This window comes from Hyperolius riggenbachi, chromosome 1, assembly GCF_040937935.1.
Source record: "Hyperolius riggenbachi isolate aHypRig1 chromosome 1, aHypRig1.pri, whole genome shotgun sequence".
NCBI lineage: Eukaryota > Metazoa > Chordata > Amphibia > Anura > Hyperoliidae > Hyperolius > Hyperolius riggenbachi.
This window is the reverse complement of record NC_090646.1, coordinates 387,374,769-387,395,069: the sequence shown is the minus strand read 5'-3', so window position 1 is coordinate 387,395,069 and position 20,301 is coordinate 387,374,769. Positions and strand designations below refer to the sequence as shown.

Genomic DNA, 20,301 nt, shown 5'->3' with positions numbered 1-20,301 from the left:
AGGTTTCGCATTGTAAATACAGTTTCCATTCGAAATCTCTCATACCTTATATAAGGATTCAGGGGTTTGAGGTTCAATATCAGCCGATACTTCCCCGTGGGTTTCTTTACTAGGAATATTCTTGAATAAAATCCCTGTTTCTCCTGAGCAGGTGGAACTCTGCATACTACATCTCGTGCTAGCATGTCCTTTACTATTTCTTGCATGGCCTCCTTTTCCTCTGGAACTTTTGGGGGTGAAGTCACTATAAATCGTTTGGGAGGATTTCTTGAAAATTGAATCTTGTATCCATTCTCTATTAGGTCTAAAATGAACTTGTTTCTTGTCATTTCTTTCCAACCTAATAGGAACTTTTTTAACCTTCCCCCCACCTTGTTGGCGTCATGGTTTACTCTTTCTTTCCGTTGATGTAAACAACGGACTTCTTTTGGTGAATCCCCTATTACCTGTCCAGGGTTTACGTTTCTGCTGTTCTCTCCCCTGCGTCTGCCTCTTCCGAAAAAAAGGTTTCTTTTTTGTTTCAAACTTCCTCTTTTTCGGAAAAGTTGCTTTTTTACTAGCTGTACGCTCTAACACTTTTGGGCCGAACAGTAAATCACCTGAAAAGGGAAGAGCACAAGCTCTAGATTTTGATGCTTGACTGCCATCCCATGTTTTTATCCATAAATTTCTGCGAGCACTATTTATCAGTGCGGTAGATTTAGCTGTAATCCTTAGAGATTCTGAGGCTGCATCAATGACGTAGTCATTACCTCCCTCTACTACCTCAACAGCTTCTAAAATATCTTTTTTAGGGGCATCCTCATTAATCAATTTTTTTATTCTTTCCAACCATACTGACATTGTGCGAGATACACAGGTAGTTGCAGCGGCTGGTTTAAAGTTGGTCGCAGTAGCTGACCATGCTTTTTTGAGAGAAAACTCAATCTTTTTATCCCCCGGATCCTTAAGCCGACCTAAATCCTCAAAAGCCAACTCGTTATCTTTATCTACTTGGCTAAAGGCGGCATCAAGTTTGGGGCATGACTCCCATAATTTAGCGTCCTCCTCTGAGAAAGGAAACCGCCTTTTAAAACCTCTTGAGATAAATAATCTTTTATCCGGGTCCTTCCATTGTAACATAATCAAATTCTTCATTGCACTATGAAATGGAAAACAGAGTTGCTCTGAGGGTTCCATACCCGTGTATAACTTATCATGTAAAGACTTTTCAGATGTCTTCTTTTGAGGAATGTCAAGAGTTGAATAAATTGCCTTAAGTAACTCTTCTGTTTCCTCAGAAGCAAACTTAAATTTGGATGTCTCCACCATCTCTTGACGCATAGTGAACATGAAGTCTTTACATGAAGCAGTATTATCCTCATTAATAATGCTTGATATACACTTTTGACAGGAAGCTTTTGGCCAGTGCAGTTGTAAGGGTTTATTACACAATATGCAACTCCTGGGCCTATCAGAGCTATCAGACTCCATAGCTCCCTAAAAACATACAAATAACATAATCAATATGTCATAATGATACTCTTTTCATACCAATTAATATGCAAACAGGTATTGGTAATCTTAAGCAAACTAGGTATAGTATGATTCCACCTATTAGTGAAATACTATTAAACTATACACTTTTTTTTTTTCCAGGTATCATTGCAAAAACGCATAGACCCTGTGTAAAACAAAATTGTTACTTAAAGAAATTGCTGTTAATAATAGTGACAAACTTTCGTATCCACCATAAAATCAGCTTTGCTCAGAATGCCATATATAATAAATTATAGCGCAAACCAACGAGATAATCATGCTATAGGATATGCAGACCTCGTTGATACCATGTGGCCTACGTCAATAATCATCATAAAACATTAGACTGTAGCCACTATTATGTATTCAGACCTCACTGATCAGACTGCGGCCTTAGTGAATTACTACATCACCACCATTCAGCAGACCTCCTGGATCAGTATGCGGCCAAAACAGATTTCAGACCTTCGCAGATCAGACGGGCGACTGTCCTCCGACACTGCCCCACTTACCTGATCTGCCGTCTTCTGCTTTGCGTCCATCTCCTTCACCATCTCCAACGCGTGTGAAGGTTTGAACGCCGCGGCATCTAAACAGGCGCTCGAACCGGAACTGGAAATGACGTCACCGGACGTGACGTCATACTCAGGGCGGAAGTACTGTACGGAGAGCGCCAATGCCCTAGCCTCCGCTTGGACCTGCTGCCCCGCACTCCGCTTCCTCCAAGAGACCACCATTACGCCTCCGCTTGGTACTGTCCCCTCCGTCGCGCGTATGGCCTCCGCCTTAGCTGCCTCCAATGCCGCTCCTCTGGATACCGCTGCACCTGCCGGTTTTGGCCAAAGGAATCCACCAGCCTGTGGATAAAGGTAACTTCCAGAACCCCACCAGGATAAGGCTACCCAAACTAGTTCTCCATGGCCTCAGCACTGCCTGGCTGCTGACCACTCCACTAGCTAGAGAGCTAGGTGTTCCCCGGAACAGGAAACACAAAGAACTGGCAGGTAGAGGCTAGAGGTGGAAGTTATAGAGGGCTAGTTTGATGTGTTTCCTGTTGGGGGCGGGCCCATATCATCTCATATGTAGCACCTGTCCTGGAGGGTTATTTGAAAAAGTCATTTTTAGGAGACAGAAGATAGATACAATCATTAATTTCATTCGTTTATTATCGCTTCGGGTGTCCTTTAAAGTGGTTATACTGGTTGTTGTACTGGGAGGCATAGAGCTAAACATTGTATCGCTTCATGCAGAATGTGCTTTTATCCCTTAGTCCCCTGTTATTTTAATCAATAAAATAACAGAAATAAAGAGTAAAGGCCCGTTTCCACTAGGAGCAGTGCGATGCGGCTACATAGCCGCACCGCAGGTGTCCTGAAACACATGCACGGCAATGGAAGAGTTTCCACTGCGTGCATGTTATGCGGAGCGATCCAAGAATCTGCAGCATGCTGCAGATTCTCGCACGGCCGCATCCGTCCGCAGCCGCGTCCCATCTCCTCCAATACACTTCCACATCGGGAGATGCGGAAGTGACGTGGGCGGCGGCGGAAGTGATGAGATGCAGCTAGGTAGCCGCATTTGCATCACTTTGCAGTGGAAACCGGCCCTTAGTCAATTGTACGTGTAGCTTAGCATTAATGCTGGACATTTAGGCATAAACCGTAACGGATTTCTATGCAGACAGCAAGTTTTACTTATGAAATTTTTATTTTGTCACTTGAAGGTTACAGATAGCTCCATGCAGCTAGACATAGAAAGGCAGCAGACTGACCTTACTCTACTCCAGGGTGCTCCAGCAATTGTGGACAGGTCACAACATGCTGACTGGACTGTGCAGGTGAGCTGCATACTGATGGAGCAATCACAATATTCTTTCTTCTTGTAGGCAAGCAGTAACTTTGCTATACGGGGACACTATATTCTATGATCCATTTTGATAAAGACATTTGCATTTACTCCCTCGCTCGGCTGCGATTTGCCATACTAGAAGACCCGCCCCAGTTTAAAAAAAGCACCTAGGTGAAGGGTTTCCTGCACAGCCCAGCCTCTAGCTCTGTGGCATAAATCACACGAGATCCCTCTTTGAGGAGACATAAAATCCTGTGCGGGTATGCCACATCTACAGAGTTGGAGGCTGGGCTGTAGAAGAGATGACCCAGTCTTCAGAGGCGCGCCGAGGCACTTTTTCCAAATGGGGGCAGGGACATCTCCTTATATGGTATATAGTGGCCAAACAGGTGAGGAAATGCAATGGTCTCTATCCAAATGGATTACAGTATACAGAGATGGCATACACATGGCACTTACTGAGTACACCAAAGGTGCTCTTTAACTCACTGGGATATCTTGGCCAAGATGAGATTTATTTGCAATCTTGCAGCTGATCTGGACAGTTAGATGACTGATATTCAATGGCTTGGTAATGTTTTTAAATATCGCTTTCCAAAGTCATAGGCATCTATAACCTTTCTGAAGGCCTTAGAAAGCTCCTAGCCAGGCATGGTAATACCTCAGACCAAAACAACAGAGAAAATACAACTTAATGTCTGATTGATTAAACAATAAGAAGACTGCACCTAGTGCCCTCAACTCTAGCTGTAGGTATATGTGTGGTTGCATTCACTCTTCCATATACATTTGCATGCATGTTTAAATTATACAGTGTAATTTAAAAAAAAGTGATCTAATTTAAAATTATCATGTACCATTTATAAACTGGTATTATTAGAATTAAATTCTTATATTTGTATGCTAAAAAGTAAATGTTTGCATTGAGTGTCTTTTATGTCACAACTGTAAGACTGTATGGCAGTTCTATAAATTCACATAATAAATGAATAGCACCAAACAGCAATTTCAATTGGTTGGCAGAACAGATGAAAGCCTCACCTTCCCAAGGAAGAGGACAAAGTCGCCCACCGTGTTGATCGTAGCAACCCTAAGAGCATTTTCTACTAAAATAACAAGTGCATCCTTTGCAGATGTGCAGAAGTTTGTGCTGTTGATTGCTGTAGCTGTATATGCATTCTAAGGAAAGAAAAACAAGATAAAAGAAATGACATAACATGAAAATGTTCAGATGGATAAAAAATATTACACCAGTAAAGAATGCTTTCTTTTAAGTGGACCTCCAGACTGATTTTTAAAATCCTACAGCCTTGCTGTCAAAAAAAAAAAAAGTTTATATTTACCTGCGGTGTCTTGTCCCGCAAAGCCGCCTTGAAAACCCTGCATCACTTAACTTCCGGCACCTGGCCCCGCCTCCCCTCTGTCTATGCAGAAAAGCGGCAAGCTATTTACTGCAGTAAATAACTTGGCATTTTTCTCTGTGGAGAGAGGGGAGGCGGGGCCAGGTGCCAGAAGGAAAGTGATGCGGGGTCTTCAGGATGGCTTTGCGGGACAAGACACCACAGATAAATATAATTTCATTTTATCACAGCAAGGCTGCAGCATTTTGTAAATCAGTCTGGAGGTCCACTGTAAACAATATTAATAAACCTGAACATTTGAAAGAGGAAAAAGTGTCTGCACAATGGCCTATAAAGAAGAGTGTGCTAGGGCTATAAACAAATGTACACCCAGGGAAGAAAAAAAAGCCCAAAAAACGGCACCACTAAAAAAGTTTGAAAAAAACTTATATACAGGATCTTTGTTATAACATGATCAAATGCTAATGCAATATCTTATGATAGTATAATACAATAAAAAAAACAACAACATAAAAAACATGTCCCATGAAACAATAACCTATAATATTTCTGTCATATTACTATCAGCATCATGAACCCGGTTAAGTAATGATGAAATTCACGGCCGCTCCTCCTCTCTTGAGAAAGCAGGGCGACTCCTGCAGAACTAGTGGGGTCTGTCGGGGGGAACCCTCCAATCATCTCTGCCTATACCCCTTGCCCACTCTGCATCTGGTTATCCTCCTGGGTTAAGTATCCTCCTTCCTTATGTACTTTTATACACTCCATAGGCTGATCCCAAGGCATAATATAGGTTTGGTCTGCACACACTGCAAGATATAATTGTATTGTTTGATATTTTGCTTTGCATGGTGATTTTCTTGTTTTTTGATTAGGATTTCACTATGTAACGTATGCATTTAACTAGAACCTTGATATCACTGAATTTCATCATTACTGAACTTGGGTTCAATCACACAAAGGTTCATTTTTGAACCTCTGATGCTGATCGTATATTTTAGTTGGGCGGCAATATTATTAAAGGTTATCCAGTTATGGCAGAGATTGTTATTGAGGTTCTTTTAATGTGTTTTTAACTGTATTGTACTATAATAAGGTATTGCATTAGTATTTTCTAATCATGTTACAATAAAGATCCTGTATACATTTTTTTTTTAAAGATTTAATTGACCAGTGCCGTTTCTTGGGCTTTCTTGTTCTTCCCTGGGTGTAAGCCTGAACATTTGATTAAAGGACTTAATTAAAGTTCAATTTTTGAAGAGTTATCAACATTGTAAGCTGACATGTTAATGATCCAAGCCCTCTGAAGGTAATGAAGAAGAGTAATGAACACGGACTTTATATATTTTATCATACAGCTGACTTCCAATTAGTGAAACCACTCAATGCCTAGGCAACTCAACCTTTCCTTACCTAAAATTGCATTTGAACCACTTAAGTACCAGCAGTCTCTTCCCCCTTAAGGACCAGAGGCCGCTGGTACCAGAATCCACTGGATACTGACGAATTGCCACACATATCCACCGCTACCACCAGTCCACATGGCACACCCAGGACCCTCAGGCCACCCACTCTGCCCTGTCTTATGACGCCTGAGCTCTGTAAGCTGGTCAGGAGCCGCTTTCATTGACTACTGACCATGTGATCAATGTAAACCAATGGGAGTTGCTTACATTGATTACAGTGAAATCCACACCTGATTGGCTCAAAGGGCTCTGCCGATATAGAGACAGCAGGGAGAGTGAGCTGCGGCAGGCTCAGAGCGATAAGATTGGCAGGAGCAGCGAGAGTGGTGAAAACACGTGGCAGCGGTGAGGTGAAATCTACGCCCTGGCAGGTATTAGGGGATCAAAACAGGGCATAGATTTCAATCACCCCCATCCATAAGCGGTTAACATAGAGCAGTTTTCACAGAATGCCAAATAAAATGTATATTGAATGCAGAGCTGGGAATGCTGAGATGGTTCACATAGCATTTAGACACAATTGCCTGTTGCTAAGCGAGTTCATGCTAATACCAGTCTATCCAAGCTGGTGCAAATACAACGATATGGGTAAGTCTGGCTACTTATATTTCAGCATGTACAAGTACAGGCCTATGGATGTACATAAAACAAGCACATGCATGCAAATACAGATTATATAAAAATATTGAGTTATGGATCTGTCTACAGTATTTCACAAAAAGCGAGTATACATTTTTGTAAAGATATCTTTTCATGGGACAACACAGAAGATATATTTGTATATATATATATATATATAATATATATATATGTAAATTAGTCAGTGAGCAGCTTGTTTATAACAGTGTAAATTTGCCGTCTCATCAAAATATAACAGCCATTTCTGCCTTAAATATTTGTAAATGTATACATTGAAAATCTTACCTGATTTAAATATGTGAGGCACTTTTCCAGACACCAGAGGCAACAGATACAGGATTTCAACATACATCGAGCACAGGCATTCTCCTGAAAAACACAAGTTAAAACTCTTCAGGCATAAGTGATTCAGTCAAGCTACCTTGGAGCTGGACCGCAAGATGCAAACTTAAATAGATCTTAAAATAATAATAATAAAGTAATCAGTAAGTCATAAAATCTAGTTAGCAGTCATGGAAGAAGTTACAAAGGTTTCAAAACAACTCATTAGTTGACCTCCAATTCTCCTCAAAACTGACATATGAGAATAACTAGTTGCAAGACTGAATAAAGCACGTGTGTCTCCCATAATAAGTGCATTCTTGCTCAAGGAGCAGGTCTGCAACCCTTTCATGCCATTAATGGATGGTTTACTTTCCACAGCATCAAGATGCAGAATAGTGCATTGTTTTATTCATAGAACACATGGGGAAATGTATTTTTGTTTAAGCTAACTATACATGTAGTGATTTCCCCTTCATTTTAGCTTTAACTGGAGAGTGCAAGCATTTGCTTACATATGCTCACTGAACAAAGAGATGAGCCTGCCCTGTCTCTGCCTCACCCTCCTCCTAACCAACAAACTAGTTGGGAGTAAAGACTCAGGAAGATGATCAGTGATCTTTTGCACACAGGCCATGCATTCAGGATACAGATTCCATCTCACGGAACATCATTTATCCCTGCTCAAGAGAGGCCTATCCTTTTCATCTATGGTAGAGGGGGATTGCTTTGAAATATATAAAGATCTCCAACTGTTTCTGCGAAAATGGTTATTGAAAGTATGGCATCAGACTAAAAATGAGGGTAATGCATTGCTAGAAATGGGTACAGGCGATGATCAAGTCTCGCAAAATACTGATCTGTTGGCTGGATAGTGTAATGGTTAAGGGCTCTGCCTCTGACACGGGAGACCAGGGTTCGAATCTCGGCTCTGCCTGTTCAGCAAGCCAGCACCTATTCAGCAGGAGACCTTAGGCAAGTCTCCCTAACACTGCTACTGCCTATAGAGCGCGTCCCAGTGGCTGCAGCTCTGGCGCTTTGAGTCCGCCAGGAGAAAAGCGCTATATAAGTGTTTGTCTTTGTTAGAACTCCAAGAGGAACTTGGGACGATACCCCCGTTCAGCGAGCTTTGAGGATGGTGAAGAGATGGCTGACAATACGGCAAAATCGACCAGGATAAAGAGGACTATTGAATCCCCCCAAATTAAAAAAGAAATCCATTAAAATGCCTCCACTTACAGACAATAAATATATATCAGTGTTCCTTGAAACGGTACACAAAGATGTAAAAATGACTGATTGGACAATAAGACATGGACATTTGAACCTGACTAAGAAAGAACAGAAAGCTTGTAGAGAATTGCAGGGGGCAAAGGGCCTGGTTATCAAGCCAGGTGACAAAGGAGGCAACGTGGTCCTCACCAATGAGGAAGACTACGCTGCTGAATGTAAAAGATTATCGAGTGATACTGATACATATCAGAGACTCTCTTATATTCCGTTTCCGGCCGTCACTTGCAGGGTTAATAACCTTGTTGATGATGCCTGGAATAAGGGACTTTTGACTGAGAATGAACGAGACTTTATTAAAGTTGAGAAATATAATATTCCAACCTTTTATACCATCCCAAAAGGTCCATAAAAGTTTGACTAGCCCTCCTGGGCGTCCCATAGTAGCGGGTATAGGAAGCCCCACTCAACGATTGGGTAAATATGTTGATGAACGGTTAAAACCTATGGTGAATGAACTACCATCATTTGTGTTAGACACTAAAAGCTTGCTTGGCAAGCTAATGGACCTGGTCATTCCGCTGGGGTCCCTCCTCGTGGGGATCAACGTGGAATCTTTGTACACATCGATCCCACACGGGGAGAGCTATGCAACTTTTTTTAGCAGGGACATTATCCAGATTTTGACTAATTTAATCAGTTTATTTGTGATGCAGTTGAACTTGTATTATACTACAACTGCTTTTCTTTTGATGGCACATTTTACAGACAGATCAGGGGCACGTCAATGGGGGCGACGTGTGCTCCGTCTTATGCCTGTCTTCATCTCGGGCTCTGGGAACACCAGGATGTTTATGGTGACCCAGGATTTCGAGCACACGCCGCCCTCTGGCTGCGTTACATTGATGACGTGCTCCTGGTCTGGACTGGAACAGAGGATGAACTTGAAGAGTTCATGAGGAGACTAAATGAGAACGATAAAAATATGAAAATTGACCCATATGAGTAACAGTCAAAGCTTGAGTTCCTTGGACCTTCAATTGACGATAGATGGATCAGGTATATCCACTTCGACAGTTCATAAACCCTCAGCTGGAAACAGTCTGTTGCATGAGTCTAGCCGTCATCCTCACTCGCTGATCAGGACTTAAGTGTCCCTTTAAGCAGCAATAAATGTTTGAAAATATCAAGAACCATGACAGGCTTTTGCCACCTTTGTTGAGAAAGAAAATAAAAATGTTTTCATGGTCAGTGTTAAACATTAAAAGGCTTTAAACAAATATGTGCTTACGTTTTTCTTATGTGCACATATTATTGCAAACTGTTGCAATGCCCTTTTATTAAGAAATGCAAGGTGGGTGTGTCAATTTTTGCAACTGTTGTAAGCTCAAGGGGGTCAGTAATGAGACAAAGGGCATCTCATTATTTCCCTTACATGTGTCAGCACTTCAAGGTGGTCTCCATAAACCAGAAAAACTATGGGATGCCAAGAACTGTATGTATTAACTCTGGCAACTGTACAAAGACTACCATCCTTAGTTTTACTACTGTGAAGCTTTAATCGCTGGCATTGGACACTAATGCAGAGGGCCAATCATTCTCTTCTCAATGCTAGGACTCTAAATAAATGACCTGATGAAAAGGCGGACATACCTCTGAGAAACGGGATGTTTATTTTCCCAATAAACCACCTCTTTTAGCCATTTGCGCTTCCTAGCCCATTATCTGCAGTCAGCACAATATTGCCAAGCAACGGTGTGACGCCTACATCTCCTGCATACAGCTTATGGTGGCACTTGATACGCAAACACCGCTCTCCTGTCTTCCACCGGGGAAGAGCTGGTAGCATCACTATGGGGCAAGCGCCACTGCTTCCTCCTAACCCACGGGACATCCGGATGGTCCCCTTGGATCCTAAAGCTGGCCACTAACGGTCCAATGTCTAGTAAAAAATCGTTCGAGCGATCAGAAATTCTGATCGGATTGGTTGTAAATAATCTCAGCTGATGGGCACAATCGATAATGAACGATTATAAAAACAATTGTCCGATTGAATTTTCATCGAACCGAAATTTGGATTTTCTTGTTGGTCGTGATAGATAGGAAGCAAGGATTGGTTAGTTGATGGTGTAGTGAACGATTTTTCGTCCGATCAGAATTTCTGATCACTCGAACGATTTTTGGCTAGAAATTTGACCTTTAGTTGCCACCTGACTGCGTCCCCTGGAGGAGTCCACCGCACTGCCATCCTGAAAACCTGGTCCCTGGCTTATCAAAGAGACAGAAGCGTACACAGGCTGCATCTCACTGACAGCCATCTGAATCCAGGTGAGACCAGTTTTGGACAGCAAAAATCTATTAACCCTTCGCACTCTCGCATGCAAATGTTCAAACAAATGCATTCACAGATTTACTCATCCAGGCACAACTGTTATCCCTACAGCTAAGTTAAAAGTCGGGGTCTTAGTTCACAGAAGAATGCATTCTTCTGCTTAGTCACCTATACTGCGCAGAAGTACCCAGGTAAACATAGGTGTCCTAACTCTAGCCCTGTAACATGCATAGTGCAGACATGCAAACACATTCATTGCATCAAACCTATCAATAGATTAGGAGCACACATCCTGACGTCCTCTTGTTGTGCCTGGATGAGTAAATCTGTGAATGCATTTGTTTGAACATTTGCATGCGAGAGTGCGAACGGTTAATAGATTTTTGCTGTTTTCTAGCCACACCCCCTTCAGCACCATCCTTTCCTTAACTTATTTAATGTCCTAACTAGATGTGATGTGCCTGGATATATGTATTTTGTTCCAGTTTTGGACAGGGAACCGTGCTTTGTACTTATTGTTTTTAGAGCACTCTCTTTTTTCTCTTTTCTACACTGAATTTTTTTTTTTTTTTTTTTAAAGTGGATTTTCACTTTGACATGGAAGCACAGGACTGTTTCCTGCCATGCAGTACTCTTGGGCCTGTCTGTGCTCTTACAGAAAAGTAGCAGTACCAATTCATGGAAGAAGTGCCCAGCAGCATTTTGCAAAGATCTAACAACCAAATTAAATAGTCATCTATCAAAGTATCACTAGCATGGTGTTTTGACTGATGATAGTCCCATTTTCTCAATGAAGTAAAATACTAATTTGGGAAAAATTATAGTGTGTGTGTGTGTGCGCGTGCACGCACGCACGCACGCACACACATAATATCTATATACATACATACGTACATACAATACGTACATACGTACGTACATACATACATACATACATACATACATACATACATACATACACACCTACATACAGTATATTCACACACAGAACTCACAGAGGGAGAGAGGGGGTGGTGGGACTGTAGACAATTTTACCCTTTAAAATTAATCTTCAATGCCGAAGTTCAACAGTCGTAGCGAAGTGTGACACTTGACAGGCATGATTACATAATTAGCACATTTTAATAAGAGTCCAATAAAACTCATTCATTGCAGTTAATTTAGGATCCAGCAATTCGCATTGCCATTTGTGGAAGACTGATAAGCCCCATGATAATGTAAAAACACTTTTATGGCTAATTAACTTCATCTTGCTGAATAGTAAATTGAGTGGAATGAAAAGTCCAGATCTCCCTCTACTGTCTAGGTCGGAATTCAGTTGATCATTTTTCATTGATTAAATGTCTGAAATATTTTTGCAGTTCTGCTTCAAGTGAACTAATTCTTAAAATCTGCTTTTTCAACCAGAACTTAGACACATTTTAAGAACAATAAAAAGCATTGCTTTCCTCATCCTGTTCCCCACCCTGTTCCCTTCTCAAAACCAGTAACACACATGTAATAAAATGGGTATATGCATCAATAATTAAAAATGAGGCAGTCATATGACTGCCCCTCCGACCAATTGGGCTCCCTTCTCTATTGTCTGGAAACCTGGCAGTTCAGATGCCAACTTATTGGTTTACATCCCTCCATTGGCTGTCACATGAGGTGATGGCTGGTAAGTGACAGTGATGCTCAAGTAGTGTTCAGTTTGGACTAGGAGCAGCGAAACCCACTGAAATCAATAGAGATGGAAACTAGGCAAGTATTTGGAGGTCTGCTGTGATCAGAACAGTGGCATATCACCTGACTGACTGCAGCTTAGTGGGCAAAATATGTTACCAAAGGCTGTTAATCTACATAAACACATAATGGCGGGCATGTCTGCTGGGCAAGAAGGACTACTGCATTAATTCTGACCATTGCAGCATCATCATCATCACACTCCTCTCTTCCCCCCCCCCCCACCCCACCACCACCACTACCACCACAAATCAAAACCAAACTTTAACCTAAACCACACCACTAGTGAAAGACCAGCCACATCCACTTGAACAATGCACTCTGGAATTTACAGGGAGGGGGAGTTTTGTGTCAAGTAAAAGCCCATGCCATGTCCCAATCTGGGAGGGTAGGGTAAATAACAGCCACTGACATGCCTCACTCCCATGAGCAACATCCACCATTATTAGGGGTGAGATATTGTGAGAGGAGTGATGGGGTTAACTGTTGGCATTCTAAAGATCCTACATTCCAGGGATGATCGTGTGCTTGTCAGATTTTATCTTTTTTGTTTTTGCCGAGTATATACATAAGGTCTTATTACATGTGCACTATACAGATCTGTTTTTCAGGATGGGTTGAGCAGACAGATGGGACGAAGAGAGAGGATTTATTTATGTTTCCAGAAATTCAAGCACAAAACTTCAAATTTCACTAAATTCATGCAAGCATACTAGGGGTAGGGCAGAAAACACACAAGACTTCCAAGTTCAGTCTGATAATGTATTATTGACCTCTATAAGAATGGAGAAGCCAGATATCAATTTTACTGGCAGATTCAAATCTACCTGAAATCTTACTGCTGTTACACATGATCTATAAACATCAGATCAGTTTCAGACAATTTATAGAAGTGTGATTAGTAGCAGCAGAAAATGTCTATCAATTGTGTGTTAATAAACAATATATAGCATAAGAGATGCTACAAGAACAAGAGTTCATCTAGAAAAATACATCTATTTAGACATGCTTGATGGCCACCTTCAGCACTATTTTCTATAAAAGGAACAGTGGAGGGAGAAAAATACACAGTTAAGGTTTACCTTCCCCTTTAGCTGGCTATGAATGTACATGAGGATCATTCTTGGGATTTTCACTAAGGTAATAATGAAGGCTCCTTTAGCCACTGTCCCAAGATGGTAACGTATAAGTCGATTTACAGAAGCCAAGATGGGAGTAAATGGGAGATCGTTCTTGTTTCTGGAGATACAAAAAAAAATAAAACATTTTCAAATATGATCTGTACAGCACAAGTCATGCATGTGAGGTAAAATATCATTCATACACAGCTCAATAGTGTCCATTAACGGATCAGGTTGACTACGCCAATGCAAATACCAGCTAACTAGCACCCAGTCGGTGAATTGGGCACAGGGTGTGCCCGTTAACTATCCGATCCACCATTAGTAGCGGATCAGCTAATAAATAGGGTTAAATTAGAATAGCCAATTCGCCTTGTAACTTTAAAGGTGCGTACACACGTCAGATAAAAGTCTTTGGAAAATGAAAGATCACAGACCAATCTTACCACCCCTCATGTAGTATGAGAGCCATACTCTACACAGTCTATTCTATAGAGCTGAACTCCCCATCAGACAGAAATCTTTGCAAGATGCTGCACACAAAGATGCTGAACACATGCAACAGATCAGTATCTGCAAAAGATCTGTTCCTGCAAAAGATCCATTCCTGCAAAATGCATTCATAGTCTATGATATCTGCAGATCCCATACACACCTTGTTTAACAGACATTCATCTGCAGATCAGCCAATTATCTGCCGATCTGAAGATCCAACCTGGTGGATCTGATCTACAGATAATTGTCCGTTAAACAAGGTGTGTATGAGGTCTGCAGATATCATAGACTATGAATGCATTTTGCAGGAACGGATCTTTTGCAGGAACAGATCTTTTGCAGATACTGATCTGTTGCATATGTACAGCGGTCTTTGTGTGCAGCATCTTGCAAAGATTTCTGTCTGATGGGGAGTTCAGCTCCATAGAATAGACTGTGTAGAGTATGGCTCTCATACTACATGGAAGGGGGTAAAATTGGTCTGTGATCTTTCATTTTCCAAAGACTTTTATCTGACGTGTGTACCCACCTTTAGTCTCTATTGCCAATCGCCTATTTGCCAATAAACTACTTTAGTCTCAGTCGCTCATTCGTTTGGGGTTACTGTTTGGCAATAGGAAAGGGGGGAGGGGTGATGATAGGGGCTAGGTAAGTCTATAGTACAATACTGCAAATTAACAGTACCGAGATTTCAACTGTCGCCTCCATTCAGCACCCAAGCAAACTAGCGGCCAATTAATATGTACTACTACATTAATTCATGGATCTGAAAACTTAATAACTAGCAGTCATGCAAATATGTACAGTATAAGGCTACTTGCACACCAAGACATTGCGTTAGGTGCTACGTTAAGGTCGCATAACGTGCACCTAACGCAAGGCCTGGTGCTCTTCGATGTGGACGTCAGAGTGAGCCGCGTTGTGCAGCTCACTCTGGCGTCCGTGATGCCGTGATGCGTACTCTTGGACGCATGCAGCATCACGTGGTCCCGCCCGGCCAATCGGCGCACAGAGCGGCCACACCAGGAAGTAAACACTGCACGTCACAACGTGCAGTGAATATTAATTAGCCTTGTGCCTGGCCGCTCTCCGCTCCTCCCCAACATGACTGAGCATGTGCAAACAGTCTAACGCGGCTTAAGCCGCTGTAACGCTATAGTATGCTGCACTTTCGGAAGAACGTGCAGCGTTACATGTAACGTAACGTGGGCAGTGTGAACAGCCCACTTGTGTTACATTGCTGTGCGTTGGGGGAGCGTTACAGGCTGCACTAACGTGCGCCTGTAACGTCTTAGTGTGTAAGCAGCCTAAAAGAACAAAACCCTTGACCCGTTTTGGTATGGTCAATAGATATTTTTAAATTCCCAATTACCTTAGACGTACTTCTAGTAATGGTTTTGCCATCCAACTGGTCACATTACAAGAGGATGCTGTTTACAGCAGTAATTTTTTATTTTATTTTAATCCAGAGGATCATCTAATCAATACCTCAAAGTAGAATGAGGTCTTTTTTTTGTGCAGTAGTGTAAAAAATACCAGCTTAGAGTGGTTGCCTAAAGGTTCGTATACACGTCCGATAAAGATCGTTCGTTACGAACGATTCGTGACGTTTACACGATATTCAAATTAGACGGAAAAGATCGTTCGTAATGAACGATTGTGTACACACGTGAACGATATAAGTATAAAGTACTGAACGACGAACGATTAAAAAATGCGTGCGCAAACGGAAGTGACGTTATGACAGGCAATAAGAACATGCGTTATCGGACGATCTTTGTACACACTGCAACGATTGAACGATTATCTTTCGAAAAAATCCGCCGGGTTGGATCGGTCGGATTGAACGATAACGGTCGTTATCGTCCCAAAAAACGATCGTTGGAAAATTTGGAGCGCATGATTATCGGTCCAATTGTCGTTATCGTTCGTTTTTGAACGATCGTTATCGTACGTGTGTACTCAGCTTAACTCTGTGGTCTCTTTTTTTGCCAGAGCTGTGCACACATACACTAATCATAATAATAATAATAATAATAAGTGTGTGTGTGTGTGTGTGTGTGGTGTGTGGTGTGTGGTGTGTGTGTGTGGTGTGTGGTGTGTGTGTGTGTGTGTGTGTGTGTAAAGGTAAAAACAAATACACAGCTATTCTATCGGCATTAAAAAACAAAAAATTGAACCTACCAGTAACCAAATTAAACCAGTTTATGTAAAACACTGAAATACCCTTTTTGTTAACTATCCAAAAAAGTAAAATGGTTTTATCCAGCCCAGTTCAAAGCACTGAGGCAGCCCAGCCATGAAGTTGGGCAGCTATTATTATTTATAGAGCGCCAGCATATTCTGTAGCACTGTAAAACATACAATGGGGAGCAGAGATACACGAGCAGTCCAACAAACTGTACAATCAGTGACACAAGTTCCAATGCTAGACAATAAATCATGCAAGAAATCTTTGAAGGTAAAAGTCCTTTGAAGAGCAAATAGTTTCGATTCCAATAGCCAAAGCCCAGACTGGGAATGGCTGGTACAGTAGTATGCCAGATCTAAAGGTATACAATACAAGAGAATTTGCAGTTTCTCTACTGGCAATAACGTGATGCATTTGGCAGAGTCTGGAACCAAACAGATCCCCAGATGGTCCTCCATTATTCTGTGCACGTGCTGCAATCTGCTGTGTGCTGCCTATGAGGAATTAATGGAGAGCACCAGGTTATCTTTATTATCACTGCATACAAATTCCAATTTGCCTGAACAGTAGTCATGCCGTTTCTTTCTCTATCCTTGTATTGCTGCATTTATTCACACACAAGTAGATTGGATTGAAAAAAATAGATAATTAAATAGATAAGGGCACCTTGATTAAGATCAGTGGAGCCATCAAGTTTCAGCATGTGAGCCCAAGAAGTAAACATGGATTTGTTTAGGTAGCAATAAGTGAAGAGAGTGTGGCCGATTTAAACATAAGTAGAGAGTGTGACTTTACACTTGCCATATAGCAGCAAGCCTACTGAAAGACTTGCAACAACAATATATTTGGTTAGCCAGGAAAGGCTACTCATGACTTAGGCTATGTTAATAGTATAAAAAATTCACCCAATCTTATATGACTGCAGAAGAGATCAACATGGTTTGTAAAAAATCTCACCTGGTGAAATAGTAAGTGACCACAGCTCCAGCTATAGTCATTTGTTGACAGGCCAAAATAAATTCACTGATCCATATAAGTCCAACTACATGATACCACCACATGTATTGCAGAGGGCCATTTATCTTGAACTCCACAAACCCCTGTTCATTTGTATGTGGATCACCTACAAAAATATAAAAGTTCATATACAGGTGCTATGCAAATTTATGCTTAAAGGAAATATGTATCAAACATGTTCATAGTTAAAGGCATGTACAAATACTGTATACTGAAGAACAACAAGGATTTGCATGCTGTTCCCATGTCTGTGTCTTGCAGGTTGTAATTTAAGAATTAAATGTATAACTGGTGTGACAGGGCACAGGAAATCTGTACCCAGAATTTGACTTCATCAACGAATGGCAGAATGTCTGCTGGTCCCCCTGAAATGTTTGTTTGGTTTCCTGCTGACATTGCTGAACTGTGGATTTGCAATGAACCAATATTCCATTAGACTGTGCTCTAGGCAACAACCACAAATGCTTTCCACAAGATACCCTAACTGTAGTTTAATATGTTTTAGAGCTCATTTCCATGACAAGTCCAATTCTTAAAGAACAACTGAAGTGAGAAGAATAGGGAGGCTGCAATATTTATTTCCTTTTAAACAATACCAGTCTTGCAGCCAAACAGCAGCCCTGTCGATCTGTTTGGCTGCAGTAGTGTCTGACTAACACCAGAAACAAGCATGCAGCTAATCTTGTCAGATCTGACAATGATGTCAGAAACACCTTATCTGCTGCATGCTTGTTCAGGGGCTATGGCTAAAGGTATTAGAGGCAGAGGATCAACAGGATAGCCATATAACTGGTACTGCTTAAAAGGTCATAAGTATGGCAGCCTCCATATTCCTCTTGCTTCAGTTGTCCTTTAAAGAGTACCCAAGGCGGGTTTTTTTCTACATGTTAGGACACAGAGGCATGTTCTCTGCTGTTTAACATGCCTCTGTGCCCTTCGAGTGCGGCTGTAAGTTCCCCCTGTGCTCTGTTGTCCCCCCCCCCCCCCCCAAAAAAAAAAAAACTAGCGACAGGCTAGCGACAATCTGCTTGTCGCTAGCCTTCTGTTTACCTTTCATAAATCAATCAGCCTGCTCCCCCGCCTCCTCCAGTGCCTGGCTCCCCCATCTGTGTCACTTCGATCCTCGCCTCCGCTGGCATACGGATTCAGATTGGATTGTAAACTGTGACTCCGGAAGTACTTCCGAGTCGCAGCCATCTTGGATTTCCTCCACCGGTGAATGGAGGATACACCGGCTGCAAAAGGATGAATGGGGACAACGAGAGCGGCGTGGAGCAGAGCAGATGGAGCTGGGAGGCAGTGTGGAGAAGGTAGTATTTTTTTTTATTATTATTTTAAGGATGCTGCCACAGGTTTTCTTTAAGCCGTTCACATTACAAACGCGAATGGCCACGCATGCGGAACGCAACGCATGCGAACGCACGCCATCCGCGTTTGTGTGCGTTGCGTGGCTGATCCCATCACTGAAAAGTGAATGGGACAGCCACGCGTTTTTACAAAAAATGCGTGCAGCATGCGTTCCCGGATCACATGCAGTGTGAACATCAGACATTGCACTCTATGCAATGTCTGATGTCGTGCGTGTCGGCCACCTGCACGCGTTTCCAAAGCGCGGCTGGAAACGCGTGCAGTGTGAACGGGGCCTAAACAATCCATTTTGTTGTCCAAACTTACCAATTCTATGTACTAGAACAGTAAACTGACTGACTATACTTTAAATTGATATTTTAGGTAGTCCCTCAAACAACACAGACGTGGTAATATTAGGGGAAAAATGTATTAATAATGGGCGCCTTTATACACATGAAAATTGCCATTTTACAGCAGTAAAATATTAAAGCCAGACCTAGCACAAACAGAGAAATCAATATGTATAATGGTTGCATGGGGTGGCCTGACTTCACAGGAGTTGCAAATAAATTCAGTTTAAACCCAGTGTATTATTTGGAAACAATACAGCTTCAACTACAGATCTCAACACACAAGCAGCTACCTTTACATATTGCTTTTTGTATAGGCTTCTTCACTCCATTTCACAATTATTGTTTGAGTCTCTCAGATACAGAGGAAAAAAAAAAAACAATAAAAAAGAGGAACTCTTATTAGGTAGGAGTACTGTGCACCGCACCGCCAAAAACAGGCCTTTGGGGATTACCAAATTAGTATGCAGTAATCCCCTTGTGGCTGAGATCCAAACAGTATCACTTCCTGTTTTGAAATACAGAAGTGCACAAAAGTGTATTGTAAAATATACACTTCCGTGCATGCGCGCTGCAGCGCCATCTTTTTTTAAAGCCCTGCGTCGCCATAGACTTACATGACTTCTGGTCTACCGCAGGTCATCCCAGAGGTCGCGGGTTACCCTCTGAATGCTCTTGCGCTAGATCGGCGACTTCCGACGCACCGCATGCTGTATGAAAGTACCCATAGGCTTTCATTGGAATAGCAGTGAGGTGCGGTAAAATTACCCACTGCACCAGTGTGAAAGGGCACCAAGTGTATCTAAGTGGGCCTAAAGGTGGCCACACACACGATACAATAAAATGATCCGATTTTACAGCAATTCGATGAAAACGATCGCATCTCTCGAAAAAAATCGAAAGCTTTTTTTTTTCATTCGACTGAAAAATCCGATCGGAATTCCCGTTTTTTTCGATTTAAATCGATTCGGAATGCCAGATATTTCTGTTCAATTTTACTAAAGATTGTATGGTGTGTGTTGGATTGTAAGTTTATTAATATACACACCCTAGCAATTTTCTCAGAGTTTCCAATCATTTTTATCATAATTGGGGAAAAATTGAACATAGGTGTGTGGTACATTGGTCATATTTTTAATTTGTTACAATCAGTCAGAAAAATTGATTGCAATTCTTAAATTGAACAGATATTTAAGAAATTGTATGGTGTGTGGCCACCTTTAGTGTAACATATTTTCTTTTCACAGCTAAAATGTATTATTTGCTGGAATTGCACTCCAAAACTAAAAATTGACAAACAGGCTAATCTTCAATCTACAGCAAATTCATTTTCAAAT

General features: G+C 41.6%; 1 protein-coding gene across 1 annotated transcript in view; it reads right to left on the bottom strand.

Moving 5' to 3' along the window:
- SLC44A1 (solute carrier family 44 member 1) overlaps positions 1-20,301 on the bottom strand; it is a 188,756-nt gene that overhangs the window by 42,266 nt on the left and 126,189 nt on the right. Inside the window, exons 10-13 of the mRNA XM_068234429.1 lie at positions 17,205-17,370; positions 13,523-13,679; positions 7,118-7,201; positions 4,408-4,545 (exon numbers count right to left, since the gene is read on the bottom strand). Of these exons, the coding sequence (XP_068090530.1) occupies positions 4,408-4,545; positions 7,118-7,201; positions 13,523-13,679; positions 17,205-17,370 (545 nt within the window). The remainder of the gene's footprint in view (positions 1-4,407; positions 4,546-7,117; positions 7,202-13,522; positions 13,680-17,204; positions 17,371-20,301) is intronic.